This window comes from Eubalaena glacialis, chromosome 3, assembly GCF_028564815.1.
Source record: "Eubalaena glacialis isolate mEubGla1 chromosome 3, mEubGla1.1.hap2.+ XY, whole genome shotgun sequence".
Lineage (NCBI taxonomy): Eukaryota > Metazoa > Chordata > Mammalia > Artiodactyla > Balaenidae > Eubalaena > Eubalaena glacialis.
In genome coordinates, this window is record NC_083718.1 from 120,571,184 (window position 1) to 120,596,153 (window position 24,970).

At 41.5% G+C, this 24,970-nt stretch overlaps 1 protein-coding gene across 1 annotated transcript in view; it reads left to right on the top strand.

Annotated features, from left to right (window-relative positions):
- The window catches only part of LPAR3 (lysophosphatidic acid receptor 3), a 47,266-nt gene extending 38,268 nt beyond the window's left edge, over positions 1-8,998 (top strand). The window contains exon 2 of the mRNA XM_061186395.1: positions 8,301-8,998. Coding sequence (XP_061042378.1) covers positions 8,301-8,632 — 332 coding nt within the window. The 3' untranslated portion in view covers positions 8,633-8,998. The remainder of the gene's footprint in view (positions 1-8,300) is intronic.
- Positions 8,999-24,970: the final 15,972 nt, after the last annotated feature.

Below are 24,970 nucleotides of genomic sequence, written 5' to 3' on the forward strand. Positions count from 1 at the left end.
TTCAAATGTAATCATCTGGAAGACATTCACTCTTAGTAGCTGGCACATGGCAGGTGGTTGCCTAGTAAGTATTTATTAATGAAAGAACATATGGCTTCATTTCCACCTACTGCCGATGACTCCCAAGTTAACATTTCAATTTGGAGCTCTCAGAGTTCTGACCCACATTTCTGGCTGCCTTCTACTTGTCTATGCCTGGAGGAGCCACAGATATTCTAAGTGCCCGATGCCTAAAACTGAATCACCATCTCTTCCTTCTAAACCTGTCCTTCCTTTCTCTCCCGCTTGGTTATCAGAATCCCATGCTACCCAGTCACCCTGGATTCTTTCCTCTCCCTCACTTCCTAGATCCAGTTGTTTATACATCAAGTCTTACAGGTTTTCCTCCTTACCACCTCGCTGACCTGGCTACATCTCTCCAACTCCATCAGATCCTTAGACTTTCCACCTGAATTTTAGCTCATCTTCAGAGGAGTCTCCATGCCTAGATCAGTGGTCCTATACTTCACCCTACTAAAGCATTCCCCAGGGAGCTGGTTAAAACCGGAGATGCCCAGATCATACCTCCATCAGTTTCTCATTTGGTAGGTCTGGGTGGGACCCAGAAATCTGAATTTCAAGCAGTCAGCCCAGGTGATTCTGATGCAGGGGGAGCGTCACATACCTCCATTCCATCCTGAGCACTCAGACACAGCTTTGCTTTAAAATATAAGACTTATCCATGCTCTTGATTAAAAATCTTCAAAGAACTACCATTCTACAGCGGTCATTTTCAAACCTAGGTCAGCGAGGTTCCCAGGGGTTCCTCAGAGGTGCCTCAGTGTATGTATGTGTAGGGGGCGGGGGGAGCACTGTAGTGTGAAGATAGGAATGAATTCTCCATGAAGATCTTTAGTCAACTCCCCCCACCCCATCTCCTTCTTTAGTCAGAGCAGCTCTGATATTGAAGTTTAATAAGAGATTTTCTTTGGGAAGTCATCCTCTACTTAAAAAAAAAAATAATGATCTATAGAAGTAGGTTTCAATTTTTATTTTTTAATCAGGACCCCACAGTGAGAAATAATGTACATTCTCTATCATGACCCAATACATACACATATTTTTGTGTGTAATTGAAACAAGTTTCATGAAACATACCATTACTATACTTGATGTATCCTGATGTTTTCTGTTCTATTTTATTTTTTAGAAAATTGCTGGTTGCAACCTACTAAATTGATTTCACAAGCCACTGATGAGTTGCAACTGAGCCTGAAAAAACCTCAGCTCTTAACCTTTCTCATTAGGTTTCCTTTATGAACCGTGGGACCTAGAAATATTTTCTTAATCCTCCCATGATGCTGTATGACTCATACCATTCTAGGTGCTTGGAAGAGCGGTTAATTCATTACATACCATGGATACCTGAGGGCATTCACCTGATGAACTCCCGGTTGAAAAAGGCTTATGGGGTGTGATCTATACAATAAATCCAAACTCCTGAGAACTGCCCACAGGGCCCTTCCAGGTCTGACCCATGTTCATCTTTCAGACTTCATCTTACTTCCCTAGTCACCTTCCTGGGTTAAAACCATCCTAAACTGTTTGGAATTCCCCAAGTACATCATGCTATTTCTCACCTCTGCACAGTCATTCTTGACCTTCAATACTCAGCTCAACTGAGTGTCATTTCACCTGGCACCTTCCTGGATAGTAATCAGAATCATCACATCCTGTTTCCCTGCCTGTCAGTGCCCGAAGGGCAGGACAGCACACCGTTTGCATCAGCAAGTGCTGCAGCTAATGCGTTACCTGGCCCCGTGTGGGCTCTTAATAAACTTCAGTTATGTTCAATGGACTCATCTTCTCTGCTACTGAGTATGGAGCTCTATACTTCATGCTGAGGACACAGACAGGTATGAGGCACAGCCTACATGCTTAGGAAGCTTGCAACAGGCCCGAGAGACAGGACGTATGTATTAAAAACTACCTCAGAATAGCACAACGCTCAAGAGTTTGCATGGGGGAATTAGGCCTGGGTTCAAATTCTGACTTTTCTATTTGTTGGCTTCTGACTCAACCTAGGACAAACTCTTGAGCTGTTCTGAAGTTCAAATTCATCATATGTGAGACGGAAAATAAGAGTGGCAACTTCACAGGGCCATGAGTTTTAAACAATGGGTGTATGTAAAGCTCTAAGCACACTGCCCAGCCCAGAGCTCTTGGGAAATGTTAAAGTGGAATTAAGCAGGTAATATGCCCAGTGCTGTGTGGATGTTGTAGGTGGAAAATGCCACAGGAGTTGAGAGGAGGGAATGGTCACTGTGGGTTGGACATATGGGAAAGGTCCAGTGGAGGAGCTAAGCTTAGAATGAAAAGTAGACCTTAGATTAGGAGCCAGGAAGCCATTCCTGGCAGGGCGAACCAGAGCGCCAACCAAGGCCAGTGGAGGACAGTATATGCCTTGCCTGTAGACTAGTTTCCCTGCTAGTGTTTGTACATTTCATTTATGCATAAGATGCACTCAAACATTCTTTCCAAATAGAAGCTGAAGGTATTGATCTGAAGGTGATTTTCTTGTTCTAAAGAATTCTGCCCCCTTTCTCTTTTCCATGACTTTTTGCCAAGTGTGTATGGAGTCTACAATTTTGCTGACAGGATCAGCTTGATTAAACCATTTTGGTCAGCATAGAAAAATGGTTTGTAAAACTGGCCATGCATCATAATCATCCAGGGAACTTTTTAGTCCTACAGATTTCCATGTACCACCCCAGAGAGTCTGACCATTGGCTCTGATCTAGGACCAGGGGATCTGCATTATTAAAAAGCTCCCCTGGGAATTTGGTGGCCAGCCAGCTTTGGGAACTGCCAGCTCAGAGAATTCATCTTAATCAGTTTTTAGCCATACTGTCTGATAATGGTGTCTGGGAAACCAATACGTCGAATTTGTTTGAATTTTATGGGGAGTTGGAACTCATAATTTGTAGAATTTAGCAGTTTTCTACTTGGAAAAGAGTTCAGAAGCCACTTAACCCTCTCTCTCTCATTTAGGAAAAATCTCTTCCCTTTGTACATCTCAGGATGATCTGGGCAAAGTAAATACCCTGGCCAAGGGAGGCTCTCTGTCTGCCGAGCAACAAATTCCTCTCCTAATAGCTTCATTTTCTTAAAAAGAAGTCTTACATTCAAATTCTGCCTTTTGGTACTTTTCCATTTGTCTCAGGGTGACCTTCACGATAAGTCATGCTTCTCTCTATGTGATGGCCCTTCAGGTCTTTGGGAACAGTTAACATAATGTGGTTTTCCTTTGCCTTTTCTTTTCCAAGAGAAACATGCTTAATTTCTTCCATCAGTTCCCAGATAGATACCTTTAGATCTGCTCCTATTTGTTAATGCCTGATTTAGGGGGGAAAAAAAAAAGATCCAGGCTTGGCATATGTCTCTTTGAAAGCCTTGTTTGGTCCCAGCTGTCTTGGTCTGAGCATTGAATTTAAATACTCAAAAAACATTCATCTTAGTTTTTTCCTCTAGAATTTTTTGGAAATTGATAAGAGACTGAGTGATACATATTTCTCAGGATGTACCCTCTGCCCCTCTTTTAAGAACTAGGACAGACAGAAACATTTGTATGTTTCTGACATCTCCCACATTCTCCAAGAATTCTCCAAAAAGATGGATTCCCAAGGCCAAAACCATTCCTGACATTTTCTTCTCTTTTAAATGTTTTTGGGGACCTCATATCTGCTGCTGCTGACATACAGTAAAAACCCCCAAGGAATGAGCTGTTTAGATAAGCTGTGCCCCCGCTCTGAGATGTGTTTGGAGGTAGAGCTTGGCCGCCGGTGGAGGAGTTGGGGAGCTGCAGTTTCCCAGGGTTCCTGCTGGGAGTGCAATCATCACCTCAGACAGCACCGCTGAAGCACCCATCAGCAGCGCAGCGTGTGGAGGCTGTTCTGTCAGAGACTTGCCTGTTGTTCTTGGAAACGGTGTAAACAAAAGGTCAGAAGATTTTTTTTTTTAATAAATTTATTTTATTTATTTACTTATTTTTGGCTGCGTTGGGTCTTCGTTGCGGCGCACGGGCTTTCTCTAGTTGTGGCGAGCGGGGGCTACTCTTTGTGGTGCGCGGGCTTCTCATTGCGGTGGCTTCTCTTGTTGCGGAACACGGGCTCTAGGCACGCGGGCTCAGTAGTTGTGGCTCACGGGCTCTAGAGCTCAGGCTCAGTAGTTGTGGCACAGGGGCTTAGTTGCTCAGCGGCACGTGGGATTTTCTCAGACCAGGGCTTGAACCCGTGTCCCCTGCATTGGCAGGCGGATTCTTAACCACTTCGCCACCAGGGAAGCCCCAGTTCAGCAGATTTTTGTTGCTCTTCTTACCTGTATTTTTGTTGAAATTCTTTCTCCTTTCTTTCCTCCCCTTCCCTTCCTTCCTTCTTTCCTTCTTCATCGTTTTCGCTTCCTCCCTCCCTCCCTCCCTCCCTTCCTTCCTTCCTTTGCCAGAAATTCTGTTAGCAAAGCAAAGAATGACTTGGTTGTGATATACTATATGCAGTTTCACAGTCGGATATGATATTCTATGAACGGGACTTTAAAGGTCAGAAGTACCCTCCCCCCTTCCCCATCACTTACTTTAGAAATAGTATCCTTTCCAGCTCACTGCTGAGCAGCCTAGCACTTGAACAGGAGCACAGGCTCTGGGGCCAGGCTGCCTGTTCAAATCCTGGCCCTTCCACTTATCATGGCTTTGAGCAGGTTACCAATTTCTCTGTGGTTCACTTTCCTCAGTTTTAAAATGAGGGTTTTATATATATAAATGAGGGTTATATATATATATATATATATATATATATATATATATGTAATAGTACCTATTTCCAAGGGATGCTATGAGGATTAAATGGTTAATTCATATAAAATGCTTACAACAGTGCCTGGTATATAACCATTGCTCAGTGAAAAGTGTGTCAGTGTTGACTGAATGAATTATTTTATGGAATTCAATTCAAAAGGAAAATGTATGTGAAGTACCACATTATGACAAACAGGGCATCAATTTGAAGATTTATTTAGAATGTTTAGGTCCCCTGATTAATCCAAACTAGAGTTTTATGCTAGGGAAAAAAGCTTTAATGATTTTTAAAAATCCAATTTTAAAAACAGTCTTAAGGAAAACATATTGGCAATTTACTTTTATCCTTTTTTCTGATGTGTGTGTGTGAAATATATCATTCAAACAAAATTATATAAGATATATGTACAGTTTAAAGAATAACACTTAAAAGAATATTAAAAATTTAAAACACCTGTGTACTTGCCACCCAATTTAATAGAACATTATCAGTGTGTTTAGAACCTCCTTTGTGCCCTATCCTGGTGGCCCCCTCTCTCTTGTAGAAATAACCATATTATAAATTTCATGTTAATCATCTTGCTTTTCTTCATGGTTTTATCACATATGGTTATAATGTTAGACATCAAATTATTTAGATTCACTTTTTTAACTATACAATTAACATTGATTTTGATTATTAGTATACCATTGACCCTTGAACAACAGGGGTTTGAACTGAGCGGGTCCATTTATGTGCAGATTTTTTTCAGTAAATACATGCTACAGTGCTACATAATCTGATCTGAGGTTGGTTGTATCTACAGATGTGGAATCATACATACGAGGGCCAAATGTAAAGTTATATACGGATTTTCGACTGTGCAGGGCCCCTAACCCCTGTGTTGTTCAAGGGCCAACTTATCTGGATTCATTTCCAGCATCTTAATTTTTTCTTTATCCCATTTTTCTCTGTTTCCCTCCTTTCTTATGCATTGAGACTTTTTTTTCCTTTCCTTTACTTGCATCCTTCCCCCTCCATTGGTTTGGAAGTTATATACATTATTAAATTTTGACATGCATATTTAACTAAGTATAAAGTTTATCAATATTTCTCCCTCCTACCCATTAACACAAAAACCTTGGAACACTCCCACTAGGATTTCTTTGGAATTCTGCAATCTCATACAGAAAGGACTCTTCACATCAAAGTTGGTAGCTACAGCTTTTGATGTCTGCTTTGTTTAGGTCTCCCCTCCTGACAACATAGTAACCCTGTCTCAGAAATGGCAGAGAGAACAAAAGTGTTACTGTTATGGGAAATACAGACCATTGGAGCTGGATGCGGCCTTAAAGGTTATCTAAATTAGTGTTTTTCAAACTTTTTGACTAATCCCAACAGTCAAAAATAATATTTTATTTTATAACCAATGCACACATAAATATATAAAACTGAAACAAAAGTTCATGAAACAATACTTCTCTTGGTCTGTGTAATATACTCTGAGCTATTCCATTCCATTTGCATTTCCATTCTTTCATTAAAAAAAGAAAGAAACTTTTCCAAATTCATTAAATTGATTGCATACTCACTAAGGTGCCTTGGCCCACAGTTTGAAAAACCCAGAACTTGCCTAACATCCTCAATTTACAGTTTAGAAAGATGAAGCCCAGACCAATGACATGGATCTCCCGGAGTTGTACAGTAAGTGAAGAATTAGGACCCAAATCCCTGATATTTTATCTCTAAGTTCACTTCTTTCTTCACGTATGTCAGCCAAACCAAAAATAATACAGGATGGAGAAAAAAGGGAGCCATTGGAGAGCTGTAGTTATGAAATGGGAAATGAAACCCCCTGAGAACTCCTGCACATCTACTTTTGGCAGATGTCTTTGACAAAGCATCTCATGATAACCACTGCTGAGTGAACCCAACACGGGATTAGACACCACTTTTCATTACCTCTGACTCTTAACAACCACTTCGTAAGTCGGGATCATTATCCTTATTAAATAAGGGAATGGAGGCTCAGAAGAGTAATTTGCCTTACTAGCAGCGTGTAAGGTGAGGAGCTGGGCGTAGCTGTCTGACCCCATAGCTCACAGAGTTTCATGGCCTCATACTGCCTCTTTATAATTCTTGATTGACTTGCTTATTATTATATCTCTCAGAAGGAAGATAAAGCACCAAGAGGAGTACTGTCCAGGTCTGACTCTAACCAGGAAGAGTAACTAGTTGGTGATACGGTTCACAGACTTGCTTGTTCGCTCTATCTCTCCCATTAGCACTTTTGTTCCCGCACCGCATGGTCTTCGCCTCATTCACTGTCTAGTACAGTTCTTGGCACATTGAAACCTCACAATGACTATTTGTTCAGTAGATAAGTAAGGGCCTTCAGAAATCATAAGGACTTTGGGAGAAAGGAACCACGTCCCAGTATGGAGGCAGGTCCCATAGTGGCCCAGTGTACAGCCTGTGGAGGAAGACTGCCTAGGTTCAAAATTCAATGTCCCTTACAAGCTATTTGCCTGTAAGCAAGTTACTGAACTTCTCTTGTGCCTCAGTTTCCTGAGGATGATAATGATGTCTATTTCAGAGTGTGGTTCTATGAGTTAATAAAGGGAAGCGTTGATGTGTTAGCTGTCATCGTTATCTGATGTTACGATGACTAAGTAGGGAAATATTGAACATGTGTCTCATATTTTAGGAAAAACATACCAGAAAGTTTGAGGTAAACTAAGTATGATCATATGGGTAGAGACTCAGTACAGACCCCCCCTTCATGTGCCATTGGTGCTAAAATTATGCTAAATAAATAAATGTGCTAATACAAAGCACATCTCTATCTCATCATGAAAGAGAAAGATTTATTTCTGACAAAAATATCTCAGCCTAGAACAGATTATTAGGCAGATGGCCTATGAATAGGTCAAAAAGAATTTAGTGCTTACTCAGCATCAACATGGATTTGTAAAGAATACAGTTTTTGAGCGGGTGACTTGATTAAAAGACTAGGAGACTCCCATAGATGCAATGCGTCGTATTTTCAGGAAAGCATTTGGAACGTCTGATTTGGAGAACAGCAGAGTGCAGGGTTAAGTGTGTGAGGCTTCCGCACATAGACCCTGGGATTTGGCCTCAGTCTTCTCACCTGCAGAGTGTGGCTAATGACCGCACAGCCTCCTAGTGTGATTCGGAGAACAAACAGAAATGAGGTCCGTGTCGTGCTCAATAAGTAAAAGATACGCGTAAGCCCCTAATTACGGTACCTGGGTAAGCAGATAAGAAGGTGAAGTGGAACGTGGTTAATAGCCTGTTTGCTTCTAACAAGCCCAGTCTCAAATGCTCAGAGGAAGGCTGGAAGTTTGCTTTGCAGTTGTCAGAACAAATCCTCAAGGTCCCTTGACACCACTGACCGAAGACCGGGCGAGAAGAAACCCAAATAATTAGCCTGAGGTCTGAGTGCCTGTTGCTTCCTCTCTCTCCCTCCAGGGGCCTTTGTCGTGTGCTGGACACCAGGTCTGGTGGTTCTGCTGCTTGACGGCCTGAACTGCACGTGGTGCAACGTGCAGCATGTGAAAAGGTGGTTCCTGCTGCTGGCGCTGTTCAACTCCGTCATGAACCCCATCATCTACTCCTACAAGGATGAGGACATGTACAGCACCATGAAGAGGATGCTCTGCTGCTTCTCGCAGGAGAAGAACCCGGAGCGGCGGCCCTCCCACATCCCCTCCATGGTCCTCAGCCGGAGCGACACGGGGGGCAGCCAGTCTATGGAGGATAATAGCGACCGAGGCCAGGTCTGCAACAAGAGCAGCTCCTAGGCTGCAATGCCCCTCTGCCTGGCCCAGCCTCCTCTGGGAGAACTGTTCAGAATGGTTACCTGTCTCCAACTAAGCCCACGTACAGTGTTATTTGAGCTCTGGATGAATCACTGGGAGATTTTTTTACAAATTGTTTTTCATCATTTAAAAGCATGGGCAGGAAAGAGAGGACACAATGCATTTAGAGAAAACGCACAGAAAGAGGGAAGGCAGCGCCGTGGATTCCTGCCTGACATCCTGTGAACCCCTTGGAGCATCGCCCACCAGGCCATGCATCCTGGGCTCTGCCACCATCTTGTAGCCATTCTCTTTGTGTTTCCAAAGGATGCTGTTAAAGGGCTTAGGCCAAAATAAATAAAAATGTTACTTGAGCCACCTTATGTAGCTGCTTGGAAAACCTATGTAGTTCTTTCTGCATACATTTGAAATTTTAAAAAATGCTTCAGCAGTGATGTTTTTCTCCTCAAACAAATCATGGCCAGTAGCTAGGTGTTCAATAGGAATCTCAGAATAACAAATCAGTCAGGGCTCCAGATTAATTAACTTGATTTTTAACTGAAAGAACATTCTGAGGAAAAAGATTTACTTTGAAGTAATAACAAAAAAGGTAAATGTTAAAAACTCTTCTTGCAGGAAAAAAAAAAAAAGAGGCCTTGATGTGGTCCTCTCAGTGTGCGTGCGTGTGTATACACACCTGTATATTTACACACTTCAAATTTGTATTTAAAGACATCACAGACAGTGATGGTGAAATAAATTCACTGACTACCTAGACTTTCCAGTCTAGGACTACAGTTGTAGAAATGACCTGTTGTGCTCTAAAATAGAAAGAGGTGATTTGTTTGAAAACAGACATTCAGCAGAGTAAAAAAGTATATTAGCATGCGGGCTGAGTTCCTTGCATATAGGATCAAACGTGAGCTTAAATGAGTCTTCCTATCCAGTTCCTTCCATGCCACTGGTGACTTGTCAGATTTAGTATTTAGAATAATTTTCACACCTCATATTTTACCCACAATTATTGACATGTTTCCACTACTTGTTTTACTTGTGGACTGAATTTTGATCTGGGTTCTATTTAAAAGTTTTCTCCTTCAAAGACCTAAGCAGGCAACATGAAAGGCAAGTCAGTAAGAAAAAAAAAAAAGTTTTATATACATAGGCTACTGACCAGAGTTTTCTATGTAAAGCATATAGAATATCTTCTGATTCTAAAATGAGAATAACTTCAAGGCAGATATTATAGTATTTATGTAGTTTGCAAAAGAAGTTTACATTTTTTTTTGCTATTGTGGTGTAACATTTATGTGCGAGAACTACTTGTAATAAAAGGATTTGAGAAGTCATGCTTTTAGATATAATGGCCTAAAATAGAGAGTAGTATGATTTGAAGGTATAGATTTCACAAACTGTGTAGTAAGTGGGTCTATCTGAAGCTTATACCAAAGCTACCTATAAAATAAAATAAAAAAAGAGGATCTGTTTTCTATTGTTGGAGGTGCATTATTACTTTGTGTATTTTCTAAGTAAAAATACAGTTTGTGGTAACTATAGCACACGTTTCTATTGCAGAAGAAAAATCAGATTTGCCAGGAAGTACATACTCTCAGTGTTTTATGTAAGCATTTTGAATCTACAGCTGGGCAAAGGGTGGAGAATTGAGATTGAATTCCCATCCCTGAATAGCTACTAAGGGATCTTTAAAGGTTTTATTTTGAGCAAAGCACCATTCTTAGTACCCTGCAGCAGAGTGTCATGTTCAGAATGGTGTCTGGAGGGGATCCAACTATGGAGACTCGGGGTGGAAATATATAGCTTTTGTTTTTATGCACACACATATCTCAGCACTGGTGCAAGAGTAGAGGAGTCATGTATATTTGCAGATGACAAGTGCCAGCCATCACAGGGCTCACCAAGAACACAGCAAACCCATATCTTAGTTGGGAAAAAAAACCAAGAAAAGAATGTTCCTATTCAAATCCTAGGACCCCGAGTTTATCTGCAAGTCATTGTGATGATGGTGCTACAAATTTGATCTAGACCTTTTCAGACCAGCCCTTGACTCAAAGCATGGGCTACTCCCGAGCCAAGCAAGATTTCATTTTCTCCTTAGATTTGTAGCACTGTCCAAGGTGTTCTGTTAAATCTATGTGGGTGAGAGAATTTAGTCCTTCATGAAGACTGCCTGCATGGAAAGAGAGAATTTTTTGGAAGTAAACTGAAGCTTCTTGGTGAAATTTTTTTTTAAGTGACTGGTAGACTTGAGGCCATAATGTAACTTTTAGAAGCCCTAAGCACTGAAATGATTATGCCTCCATTTGTGTAATTCCAAATAAAAACAGTACTTAACCATAGAACAAATGTAAGCCTTGAACAAAACTCTAACTTCCTTCACAGTTAGCACTTTGATGCTTTTTATAAATGTTGACAATCAAAATTTAGCAGTTTCGATGCCCCTGCTGCCCTGGCACCCTGAGTTTGGATGGCCCAGGATCAGGGCCTGGGAGGGCCCAGCAACAGCAGCATCAGGCAGTGGGGGGACCGGGGAGGCATGGGGGGCGCAGCTCTTTTCATCTGCTGGTGCTGCCCCACATAGACTACAAGGCATGCCATGCCCCGTGCTTGTAGACTAACTGTAGGAGGTTGAGAGTGTTTTGTTCTTATTAGCTCATCAATTCTCTCATCATTCAGGGAGTGGGGGCAATAAGAATGCTTGGCCCTCTTTTAATTGATTGACTAGGCATAATGAAAGCAAGCCCCATGAAGACATTCATGAAGGTGACTTAACGACAAACACAAGCCCTGTTAGAACCTGGAGTGAAAATAACCAGAGCGTTGTTCTACACAGTGATGCATCTCACGGCATACTAAAAAGAATTTAAAACACACAAAAACAGATCTGACTTCTGGGATGTTTACCAGAGAATTCTATCCCCTTGGTAGACCACTAAATGTGAGCTTAAATTGGAAACTCCTAGAGCTTCCAACTTTACACACTGTCTTTCAGGCATAGGAGTTGGGGTTAGAATCACTTAAAGACACGAAGGAGCTTTAAGAGAAGATGCATTTTGTGAGGGATGCTCTCCTGAACACATCACATAATTTACAATACTCATAATGTAGGACTGGTTTTCACAGAGGAGTAAACATTAGGATGGGAGATGCTGTTGCTGTAGGGTTGGTTTTTTTTTTTTCTTTCTTTTTGGCCCTAATCCTCTATCTATTTTTACATCATTCTCTCTAGTGCCTTTTAGAGTGTGCTCTCTCCTAAATAAATAGATGGTAAAGTTTTAATGGCAGTGGTTAAGGGTTCAGAGTATTTTATTATATATAACTTCTGAGCTAAAGGTTTATGGTGCAAACAATAGTACAATGGTCACTAAAATCACATGGGGAGATTCCGGTACACGTGAATAAGAGGGTGGGTCATGTTATGCTATATATATAATGCAGTACCTCTGCATGTCAATCCATGAACATGGTTTGCAATTTACTGGGTCAGCCAATTTTGGAATTTGCAGTTCTTGCCAGCTTTTTAGAGAGTTGCAACTTTATAAAAAATTTTCTGTATTAACAACTTCAAGTTTACATAATTCAAATTTCCACAAGCTGCATCTGTATTGTATTTGTTACTGAGATTAGCACTTACACATTCTTTGTTAGTCGTAAGGTCGTATTGAAGAAAAGGGAGTGGCACCTGTCAGAAGTCCATGTTACATCTTTGTGCATATTAGAAAACACTGTCCCTTCCTCAAGACACTTTACCTGCATCTATTGGAAAGCATCTAATACATTTTGTATTAGAACTTTTGTTAGAACTTTACTACTACTTGTCAGACAACTGTCCTAACACATATGATTGTTCACAGTATGATTGGCACACATAGAGTTGTTCAGTTCACCACTCACCCAAATGTAATGACAACCATCTTAAAGAAAGCACAAGATTGAAATTCAGAATACCTAGGTTCTGAGTTCTGTTCTGTTCTGTCCTAAACTATGTATGAAATTCTAGATATGATTGCTGATCTCCTAAATGATAAGCTTAAATGATCTGTAAGGGCCTTTTCAGCTCCAAAATTCTGTCATTCTATACATCAGCTCCCAGATGTGAATCATGGAAAGAACCCCAAGTCTTTGGATTCATTGGGTTTTACTCCTTGCATAGGGATTTCAAATAAAAGGAGCTCTGTTTTTATTTATTGCAGTGGTTCTCAAGCTTTAGTGTATGTAAGGATTACCTAGGGGAGACCATTTAAAATCTATGAGATTGAGGCAGGTGTGAAATGTGTAACTGTAAACCCATCATCAATACAAGAAGGAATTTCTGGAATACAATGGAACTGCTAATCAAAATGGAGAACCTAAGAGACTTGAAGATCTGCTTATGTGTGCTAAAGTGAACTTAAATTCAAAGTGTGTGAGTCAGTGTTTACTCCATCAAGGCAAATGGGAACCCACAAATTTACTTTTACATGTAATTTAACCAAAATCTTTGAATAGTCCCTAGGTGCTAGGGAACAAACAAGCAAAAAGTCCCTGCCATTAAAAGAATGAACAAAATCATAAATTAAACATACACACAAGTAATTGAAGGGAAATAAAATGAAAGGGAGCTGAAAATATTAAGGATGGACATATGTGGAGGTAGCCATCCTCCAGATATCACTTGGAACATTGTTTGATATTGGTGTTGTATTTTTTAGATCCGGCCTCTGTAATATAATTCTTAATATAGAATTCTCCAAGACCTAGGGGAAGAAAAAGAAATCACATAAAGGGGCTACTCTGGGGGTTAAAATCAGTTTACAATTTATGGGTTGGGGATCTGGTACTGATCATCTAAACTAGACTTGTCTTTTTCTTAAGTGGACACCTGACCACAGGTTTATATAAATTAAGAGATGGGATATTTCAGTCAGTCTTCAGTTTGTAAAACAGAAACCGCTCTGGGTACTTGAAGCAGGAAGGTATTTAAAATAGGCAATTAGGTGCTTATAAAATAGTTGGAAAGGCTAGAGGAGCAAAGGTGAGGGAAGCCCATTGTTAGCTCTCAGGTTTGCAGCTAACCTGTAGGGAATTATTGCCACACAGGTCAGGAACTTGTGCAAGCTGCTTCCTGAGGGATACTCAGAGGCCACTGCAAAACCTAGCATCTGCTGCTAGGGGAAGAATATGGCTTCTGCTTCCCTTCTGCCCTCCTCATCTCTTGTCTTTGGCACTGGCAGAATCTAAACTGGGATATTTGCTGGCTTTGTATTCTGGGAAATAGAATTGCCAGGCTTCCAACCTTTCAGATTCAGGGGAGAGCAGAGAAAGGACCAGCAATCCAGCTGACTGCTGGCAGACAATACAGCAGATGGAAAAAGAAAAAAGGAAGGGAGTGGGTCATCTTGGCTTCTGAGACTTTTGCCTTTCGGAGATATGGGTCCTATTAGTTTATCTTGACGGTGGGTAGAAGATAATATAACTAGTTCTAGAGTAAGGGATGAAAATTCTCTAAAAAGTAAAGTGTTGGTATGTGTAACTTACGGGTTCCCCCTTATAGTATATGGATCTTCTGAAGGCTGAATGGGTAAATAAGACAAAAAAGAACATAAGAGCATTGTTTACTTATTGGCTATTCATTATCCAAACCTGTGATATCAAAACTGAGATTAGAGCATGAGAAATAAAATGTGTGGTCACAGTTGATATACAGCCATGGCAAATTTAGTACTACTTAATCTTTCCTTTCGATTTCCAGATGATGAGAAGAGGACCTTGAAACAATAATGAGTGAGCCAAGGTAGGTGTAAAATGCAGATGTGCAAAGTTATTTAAAAGTCAGAACTGTGTGTTCCATGGCCTTAAAAGATGCAATGGATCAAGCCTTTTCTAGAGTTGAATGGTAATAGATCTAAATTTCAGAGTTTGTGGTTTTTTGGGGGAAAGTAACACTAAAGTTTCTTCTTTTGATGGAAATAAGGGCCTGATTTATGCACCGTTGTGAGGAAGTTGTAATGTAGGGATTATCTTGATTTTACAAACGAGGAAACTGAAGACCACAAGATTGAATGAGTACTTAAGTGACTGAGTCAGGATCAAACTTAGCTAGCTAAGTTCTTCTTCAGAGGTTCTTCTCTATTAAGAAAAAGTTTCCTACCACTGTATATAACTTCAGATTTCAAAGAGCCAATGTTTACTAATAATAGGTTAGCCATTTTAGGGACTGAGAACGTTTATGCTCATTGAGCAATTCAACTTCTAAGAATGTATGCTAAAGAAATGATTCTAAATTAAGAAAAGGTTTATTACACAAAGGTGATCAAAACAACATGATTTATAACACTCGAAACTTCTAAACAATGTAAATATTCAAGCATGTGACAAATGTAAGGCATTGTAGTCAAGCCTATGGACTCTGGAATCAAATTGCCTGCATTCATATCTCAGCCATTTCACTTACTAGCTCTGTGACTTTGGGCAATTCCTCTGTGCATTAAGTTTCTCACCCATAAAATGGGGATCAAGATTCTACCTCCCTCACAGAGTTGCTGTAGATTCAATAAATTATATGTCAAGCACTTAGAACAATGCTGGGCACTGTGTAAGTGCACTTATTGTTATTAATGGAATGCTATTTGGCGATTTTAAGTTATGGGTATGGATAATCTAATAACACTGAAAAATGTGTATGATGTAGGATATGCCAATGGATTGGATATGGCAACAAGAGATTTGTCTTAAGACAACTTCAAGTGTTTTGATCCAAACCACTACAAAAATGGGATTTCTTTTTACGATGGAGAAGGTGGTAGGAGCAGCAGATTTGGGGATGGGTAGGAATCAGAAATTCAGGTTCAGTGTGATACTAGATGTTGCAGAGGTACATGCAGGTGGAGATGTCGAGAAGGCAACTGGAGAAACAAATCTGCTGCTCGGGGAGAGGTCCAGGCTGGAGATATTAATCTTGGAGCCGCCAGTGTATGAATAGTATTTATAACCACGAGGCTGGACTAAATCACACGGAGAGTAAGTGTAGATGGATTAACAGATTTGAGAACTGACCCGTGGGCATTTGCAATGTTGGAGGTCAGAAAAATGAGGAGTCAGTTGAGGAGACTGAGGAGGGGCAGCCAGTGGTGTAGGGAGAGAACCAAGAGTCAGTGAGACCCGGGAGTGATCAACTGTATCAAATGCTGCGACTTGAGGCTTGAGAAGTGACTGCTGATTTGGCCTTGGAGGTGTTTGGTGACCTGACAAAGCTGTTTCAGTACCGTGGTGGTGAAAGCCCACTTGGAGGGGGTTCAAGAGAGATTGGGAGGAGAGGAGAGGAGACAAGTGAGGACTGTTTTTTTTTTTTTAGCCACGCCACGCAGTATGCGGGATCTTAGTTCCCTGACCAGGGATCAAACCCGTGCCCACTGCAGTGGAAGCACGGAGTCTTAACCACTGGACCGCCAGGGAAGTCCCAGGACTAGTTATTTTTAAATTACTGTTTTTATTTTCCTAAAAAGACACCAGAGAAATGGGGCAGTAGCTGGAGAGGTATGTGAGGTTGGGGGGCGGGGTGGGATTTATTTTCAGATGGGAATTATTACAGCTTATTAGCTGCTGGTGGGAATGCTCCAGTAAAGAGGGAGTAAGTGATGATTCGAGAGAGTCATGGTGATAATTGCTGAAAGGAATGGGCTCCAGGATATAAGTGGAAGTTTTGGCCTTTGACAGCAGTGGGGACATTCCATTCATAGTCAGAGGGGGGAAGGCAAGGTATGCACACAGGGAGCTGGAAGATATGTTGATGGGGGTGTGTTCACTTTTTTCCCTATCTTATCAATGAGTGAGGGCTTCACATCCTTAGCAGAGAATAAAGATAAGGCAAGAGGAGCTGGAGGTTTGAGTAGAGAAGAGGAGGTGAGAAATCACTGTCCAAGGGAGTAGGCCAGTGAGTGGACCAGGGGATTTAGTAGGGCTGCTGGACCAAGGCCCACCCAGTGAGATTTAAGACCATTCAGAAAGTTCATGTGTTTCCCTTCAGCCTGACTAGTTGCCTGGCTGCAGTCGTGGTGCAGACAGAGAGTTGAATTGTTTGTCATGTCTGGGCTCCATCCTAACCAATTAGATCAGAATCTCTGGGACTTGGCCCAAGCCGTGGGTACATCCAAAGTGATTGCCATGTGTAGCCAGAGTTCAGATCCATGGATTAAAGCAAGAAGGTGAAGGGAAGGTTCACAGAAGAGCCTGAGATCCAGGACATCCTGCTGTGAAAAAATTCAGCGTCTGTTTAATAACCTAACTCTGGGCTGAAATTTTAACTGAGAAAAGAAGGCAAGATAGGGGAAACTAACATTGATGGAGTACCCATTATGAGTTAGGAATTGTGTTGTGCCCTATATACTTAGTACCCAGAATCAGATAAGAATTAGATAAGAATCTTGGAGATAAGAATTTTAACCTCTACTCTATAGTAAATAAGCTGAGATTTAGACAGGTGATGTGAGTTGCCCTCAGCTCCACTGCTAATAAGTCGTCAAGCCAGGATTTAGATCCGGACCAAATTTACTCTAAAGTTTTGTGTTAAGATTTCGTGGAAGATGTGAGACTTGAGCTGTGTGCTACAGGAGGAGTATGGTTTTGATTTTGGAGAGGCAAGAAGGCTTCCCAGCTAGAGGGATACTGTGAGAAAAAAGGGCATGGAGTCAAGAAAGAACATGATGATTACAAGGAAAATTCAGGAAGAAAGGCGCCTCCCATGGCCAGGTGGGTTGAAGTAAATGAAGGAACAAATGATTCAACCAACCAACCAAGTGAGGGAGTGTCAGACAGCTGGGCAGCCTGCCAGCATACTTAGGGCCCCAGGAAGTTGCATTGCAGAACTGCTAAACAAACGTTCCCTGCATTGTTTGTACAATTCATTATTTTTAAGAAATGTTAGCTGTTGGGCTCCACTGAGATGAAAGATGGCCTCTGAGTATAATCTCATTATCATCTGTCACCCTGGCTGGGGAGCTTTATGTGTCTGCAGAATCTTAGAATCTATACTTCTCTAGCTTTAATCTCAGGGTCAATATCCCAACACAGCACTGCTCATAATAAATAGCTAGTAGTAAATGATAAAGTAGGCTACTGTGTTTTATTTTATTTGGCTTTCAAGCCAATCAGTTTTATAGCTGTCTGTTTGAGTGCTGAAAAAGAAAGTCTGGAGACAGCAAAGAATCATATGAAAAACTAGAACACACTGACAAAAAGAATCTTTATCTCCCCTGCCTCCCCCATGGAAAGAGGCCCTAGATAGACTGTTGATGATGCATCTAATAAGGCGGCTACTCACGGAAATGGTCCTTTTGATTGGTTTGCAGAGTAACTATTTTATGCCCCTTTGGCCAGTAATACAGCTTCTCATAGGCACCTGTGTGGTGTACTCGGTGATGACATTGGTTTGCTTGCCTTCTCATAGAGATTTTTTACTTTGAGGATATGAAAAATCATAATTCCTGAAGTGGTAGCAAGAGAAAAAAAGAGAGATATGAAAAATAAAATAGCATCTGTCCTCAATAGTAGTGCTGATTAGAAAGCTGAATTTCTCCTCTCTCTGCCTAGTTATTGCTTTTGGAAATATATGTGGTTCAGATAAGGTGGAAAGTATTTTGCCTGCCCTGCAGTGGAAACAAAAGTATAAATGATCCAATCAAAAAGAAGGCAATAAATTCAACATATAAGGCCACATTTAAGTATACTTGTTATGCTCATCTGACTTTCAGTTTCTGACCAAGAAAGTTTTTTTATTTCAAGTCATTCATTAATGCAACATGCTCTCACTATTCATTCATTCACTGAGCATACTTTCAGAGTATCTACCTTAAAGCAGACAGTGTGCTGGCTACTGAGAAAGATACCGAGGAAAATGAGATTGACTCTAAGCTCAAAAAGAGCTTACATTAGTGACTAAGCCTCTTCCAGTAGATATTCATGGGGCAAGAAAGGGGCTAAAATCGGTGGTTGCCCACACTGTCCAAAATGTATCTCCAGAGTTATACCCAAAAGTGCTGTATGGATTGCCATTGCACAACTTACAGGCTATGGCATAAAATTCACTGTTGTTATGGAACTAACTGGAATTTTCCTAAGAACCAGTGACTGCAAGGGCATTTGCATGTGATGTGCACATTTTATATAGATTATGTGAACAAGTTATAGGCATACTTTAAAAAAATTATTACTGCCATCCCAAGGTGTATTTCTTGATTTTCATTTCCTTTATTATTTTTAAATTATTAAAACCCATTTGATTTCCCCTACAGAAGTCTATGCAGAAAGTTAAAAGGTGTCTAGCTAGAGAGGAAGAGTTAGAGGAAACTGGGAGGGCTACGACAGATGTAACCTGGACTGTTAAGGGGCTCACTGTCATCGAGTGGAGGGCATTTCAAGTTAAATACCGACTCTAGCACCGTTGAGGATCAGCTCCTTGCTTCCATGACACCAAGTCTCTTGGTTGCCCCTTCTCAGTCTCTTTTGCTGGTTTCACTCTTCTCCCTGGCTCCTCAGTGCTGATGGGCTCTGCCACCGGTCCAGTTCTCTTTTCTATCCACCTCCACTGTGTTGGTCATCTCATCTAGTCACATGGCTCTAAATACCATATATATGCCGACAGCTCCGAAATTTTTATCTGTAGCCAAGACCTCTCTGTCTCTCTCTCAAACTCTAAACTCATATAGAAAATTCTCCCTCGAGGGAAAGATAAATTAGGAGTTTGGGAAACATATACACACTACTATGTATAAAATAGGTAAACAACAACAACCTACTGTATAACACAGGGAATTATACTGTACTCAACATCTTGTAATAACCTATAATAGAAAAGAATCTGAAAAAAGATATATATGTACAACCGAATCACTTTGCTGTGCACTTGAAACTAACACAACATTGTAAATCAACTATGCTTCAATTTTTAAAAATTGGGGAAAAAAAAGAAAATTCCCAGGACTTCCCTGGTGGCGCAGTGGTTAAGAATCCGCCTGCCAATGCAGGGGACACGGGTTCGAGCCCTGGTCCGGGAAGATCCCACATGCTGCGGAGCAACTGGGCCCGTGAGCCACAACTACTGAGTCTGCGTGCCACAACTACTGAAGCCCGCACACCTAGAGCCCGTGCTCCGCAACAAGAGAAGCCACCACAATGAGAAGCCCGCACACCGCAAGTAAGAGTAGCCCCCGCTCGCCGCAACTGGAGAAAGCCCCCAGGCATCAACGAAGACCCAATGCAGCCAAAAATAAATAAATTAATTAATTAATTAAAAAAAAGAAAATTCCCCTTTGAATGTCTAGTATACATTCACTCCCACCCCACACCTGATCTACTCACAGCCCACCCTGTCTCAGTTGATGGTAACAGAATTCTTCAGGTTGCTCAGGTCAGCAATCTTAGTGCCTTCCTTCACTTCTTTTTCCTTCACACCCCACATCCAATATGTCAACAAATTGCCTAAGCTCTTTTTATCATAAAAGCAGAATCTGCCCACTTTTCACCACCTCCAGTGCTACCTCCTGGTCTGAGCTACCTTTGTCTCTTGCCTAGATTCCTACATAGCCTCTGATTGGTCTCCCTGCTTCTACCCTTCCCTTCCTCCCATCTATTCTCCACACGGTAGCCAGAGTGATCCTTTTAAAATTCAGGTTAAATCATGTCATCCCTCTGCTCTTAACCTTGCAATGGCCTCCCATCTTATTAAAGAGATGCTAATGACCTTCAAGATCTAGCCCTGTCACCTCTCTACCTCTTTCCCGTCTACTCTCCCCCTCGCTTACACCACTCCAGTTACATCATCTCTTGCTTGTCCTTGAACATGTCAGGAATGCTCCCACCTCAGGGCCTTTGCACTGTTGGTTTCTCTGCCTGAAATGGTGTCTCCCCATATATCTGCATATCCCTCACCTCCTTCAAGTCCTTACTCAAATGTCTCCTTCTTCATGAGGTCTGCCCTGACCAGGTATCTAACGTGCAGCCCACCCCACGCCCGGCACTGCCCTTCCCCCTTCCCCCACTCCATTTTTTTGGTGGTACTTATCCCTTTCAATAAGGCTCCTTCCACTAGAACCTAAGCTCCATGAGGCAGGGATTGGTGCCTGTTTTGTTCAGTGATCCATCCCAAGCACTTAGAACAGTGCCTGGCAGATAGTAGATGCTCAATAAATATTTGAATATAAATAAAGATGAATGAATGTATTATATGCAGGAGGAAACCTCCTTTTACGGACTATATCTACCACATTTGTGTTCATATAGTCCTAAGGGAACATAGGAACACTCTTCTGAACATCTGCTAGACACACAAATTCTAGTATTCTAAACACTAACATTTTTTGGCGTGTTTGTTATAAACTGGGCACCATGGGAAGTACTCTACATGCACTTCTCTTTTAATCCTCACAACCCAATGAAGAAACTTGGAATGATGTTACCTCCACTTTATAGACAGGGGTACACCAGCTCAGAAAGACTAAGTAATTTTCTCAAGCCACACAGCTTATACATACAGAATAGTTTCTTAACCACTCTACAAATCCACCTCCTTTAAGTAAAGACCTACTGTCAGAATTCGCTCTTTGAGATTCATTTTTCAATGATTTGTTTAAAGTCCTAAGAGGATTCCTACCCAGCTGTTTGAAACTGGCAGTGGAAAGACCTTAGAAGTGGGACCAATGAGTCAGGCAAAACCGTAACAAGAATGCCAGAATTCAATTGGGTACCATTTTAATCACTAACCCTAAGAGTTGATGAGCCTAACAGATTGAAAGGATATGAAAAGAATCCAGGATTCTGAAGTTCAAATGTCTTTAGAGATAACCAGAAAATATATTTTTATATGTTGAGTTAATAAATGCAAAACTTCATCAAGAGAAGTGTGTAGTCCATGTGAGAGGAGGGTTGGTGCAGACTTCTGTGAGGAGTTAAACAAATTCAGTAAAACAGAATGTAAACTCAGGGCTCGATTATGAGGCAGCCTCATCCAAAGGGCATTGATGGCAATGCTATAAATAGAACTACTATGTCCCAGCAGTGTTGCCATCAGAAAGGCACCCTTTGACCACCTCTGGGCATTACCGCGTGATTCACTGGAATGACAGCTCCTTTGTGCAGATAGTGGGTTGAACGGTGGTCCCCAGAGAGACATGTCTATGTCCAAATCCCTGGAATGTGTGCATGTTACCTTATGTGGGAAAAGTCTCTTTGCAGATGTAATAAAATTAAGGATCTTGAAATGAGATCATCCTGGCTGGACTACCTGAGTGGGCCCTAAATCCAGTTGCAAGAGTCCTTATAAGAGACAGAAGAGGAGACACACAGAGAAGGTGAAGTGAAGATGGAGGCAAAGATTGGAGTGATGTGGCCGCAAGCCAAGGAATGCCTGGAGTCACCAAAGCTGCAAGAGGTGAGGAAGGATGCTCCTCTCCAGCCTCCGGAGAGAGCAGGGCCCCGCTGACACCTTGATTTCAGACTCTGAGCTTCCAGAACTGGGAGAGAATAAATGTCTGTTGTTTTAAGCCACCCAGTTTGTGATCATTTGCTACAGCAGCCCTAAGAAAGCAATACAGACCTTAAGCATCACTCAACCACAGGCTGGTTTAGATTTAAGTATGGATGTGTTTAAGGAAATCAGCCTGTGGTATATTAATATTTTGTGTGAAGGAGAAGCATATATTTGGTATTTCATGTGCCTGCAGTGTTTAACACAATTTGGCCTAATTTTTAAATTACCAGATTTTAAATTCCAACTTATAATGTGTGAATAATTGCTTTCAATTTTGTTATAATTTTACTAAGTTTATACACAGTATTGAAATATTAAAAGAAGTTAAGGTCAACCTTATTTATAAGTTTGAATTATGATGATTCCTTGTTATTTGAATACTCAGGAAGGTTGTTAGTTCAATCAAAACATGGAAATAATAATTTAAAAAAGAAATAGAATACATTGATTTATAAATGCAATTTAAAATGCTTGAAGGTGTTAGTTTAGCTAAGCTTAGAAACAGGATCATATATTATTCAAAGGCCTTTGACATAGTTTTAAAAAATATGACAGGATATATATAGTATACAATGAACAATAATATTTGATGCAGAACTTAAAAGCTTCAGAAAAAAAGTTTTTTTTAATCTGTAACTTCAATAAATTGCATGTTAATTTTTAAAAGCAACATTAACCTCTGAGTAGTTTTTACTGCCTCAAAACCGCTCGAGGGCACCAAAAAGCTCACATTTAATAGAAGCGGCATAAAAGAAACTTTCTAACTATGGCATTGTTCAGGAGCAGGGCCCGAGGAGGCAGTCAGCAGAGTCAGTCGGTGTCTGGATAGTGTGAAGGTGATCTTTGCTGTTGCGGGAGCTGCAGAAGGCCGTGAACTTCGCTGGTGGGCGCCTTTGTTCTGAGTCAAAGTGTTCCTCGGAACACAGAGGAACAGCAGGTCCAAAGGCCTCTAGTGACTGAACAGTTAACGTGAGCTCTATCAAAGCTCAGCTCCGCTCATCCCGGCCTCTCCTCCCCAAGACAGCACGGTGAAGGTGGCATGCAGGCAAGTGTTTGATTTCTGTTTCTTTATTAGCTTAATTTGAGGAACCAACTCTGTCTCCACAAAGAAAACCACAGAACGATCATTTTGAAGTGGTGGCCATTTCTGGCTTTAGTCTTTTAATTCCCATCACTGCTGCACGTATCATTGGTTTCCTCATGTGTGACTGCTGGTCCTAAAATTTCCAAGTTGGCCCATTGGTCAGGTCTGGGTGAGAGAGCCCTGGGCAGATGCTGCCATGACCTGGGATATCGAGTGTTGGTCTTAACTTTACCATTATCAGTCCTTAGAAGAACCACAGCAAATGACTTAAGGCCTGTAACACGGAAACCATAAAGAAACTCTAAAGAAACAGAAATGATTTTATATGAAGAAAAACCTGAAAGGAGAGTTGCTAATGATCTTAAAATGTGTAACCAGTTTTAAGACTGTCCTTGGTTCTGTCCACCTCTCTGTTTACTTTACTAAGTTCTCAGCATGCTCCAGGGGCTGGGGGTGGAGCAGTGGGAGAAGCAAGGTGGTGGGGAGGAGCTTGAGGCCGGCACCGCGGAGATGGCATCGCTCAGCAAGCCCTGCAGAGAGGTGCATCCCAGAGCTGCATGCCGTCCAGACTTGGACTGCAGGAAGCTCAGTGCCCTTTCTCTGCTCTGGGCCCTACTTGCCAGGTCCAGGAAAATAGGCAACATCCCACTTGCTACTTCCCACTACCTCCTTAAGAGAACAAAGACTCTGGTTTTTACTGGGTTGAATGAACAGGGTGTTTTTGTGTTTATCTCCATGGAGATTATTTGGTAGGAAACTAAAGCATAGTATACCAAAATTTTTATTATTGTATCTCCTTAGAAACTGTTCCTGAGGGACTTCCCTGGTGGTGCAGTGGTTGAGACTCCACGCTCCCAATGCAGGGGGCCCAGGTTCAATCCCTGGCCAGGGAACTAGATCCCACATGCATGCTGCAACTAAGAGTTCACATGCCACAACTAAGGAGCCTGCGTGCCACAACTAAGGAGCTGGCAAGCTGTAACTAATGAGCCCCTGAGCCTCAACTAAGGAGGCTGCCTGCTGCAACTAAGACCTGGTGCAAACAAACAAACAAATAAATAAATAAATAAATAAATTTTAAAAAGAAGAAATTGTTCCTGAAGTCTCTTTAAGGAAGTTGAGTGTCCATCTGTAGCTGAGAAATAAGGAGGAGCATCCAGGTGCCTTCTCTGAGAAGTCTTCCCCAGGCTACCCCATGTGAGCCAGCTGTGCTCCCTTCTTCTTCCCATTTATTTGACAAACACTTGTTTGGCACTTGCTATACTGGGGATCTAGCAGTCTCTGACTTCAAGGAGCTTTCAGTTTAGTAAAGAGAGAGAAAAATAAACAGATACAATGCAGTGTTAGAAACACTATGATGGAAGTGGCAGGCCTGCTGTGTGTGGTTATGTAGGTTGTGTGTTACACAACTCCAGGTGGGGGCAGGGTGCCTTTCACACTGCAGCCAGGGGAATGCACAGCCACATGTGGCAGCCTTGGTAGCTCTGGAGGCAGATAGGAGGGACAGGTAATCTGGTGGGATGAAGAAGAGCAAAGGGTGGTAAATTCTAAAGTGGTTTCTGTGCTTCCAATCTCCCATATTCACATCCTTCTGTCACTCCTTACCCCTAGAGTGTGGCCAGACCTGTGACTTCATTTTAACTAATATAATATGGCAAAGGTGATAGGTTGTTGCTTCTGGATTTTGTTATATAAGACTGTAACATCTCTCTTGCTAGGAGACCCTCTCCTTTTCTGG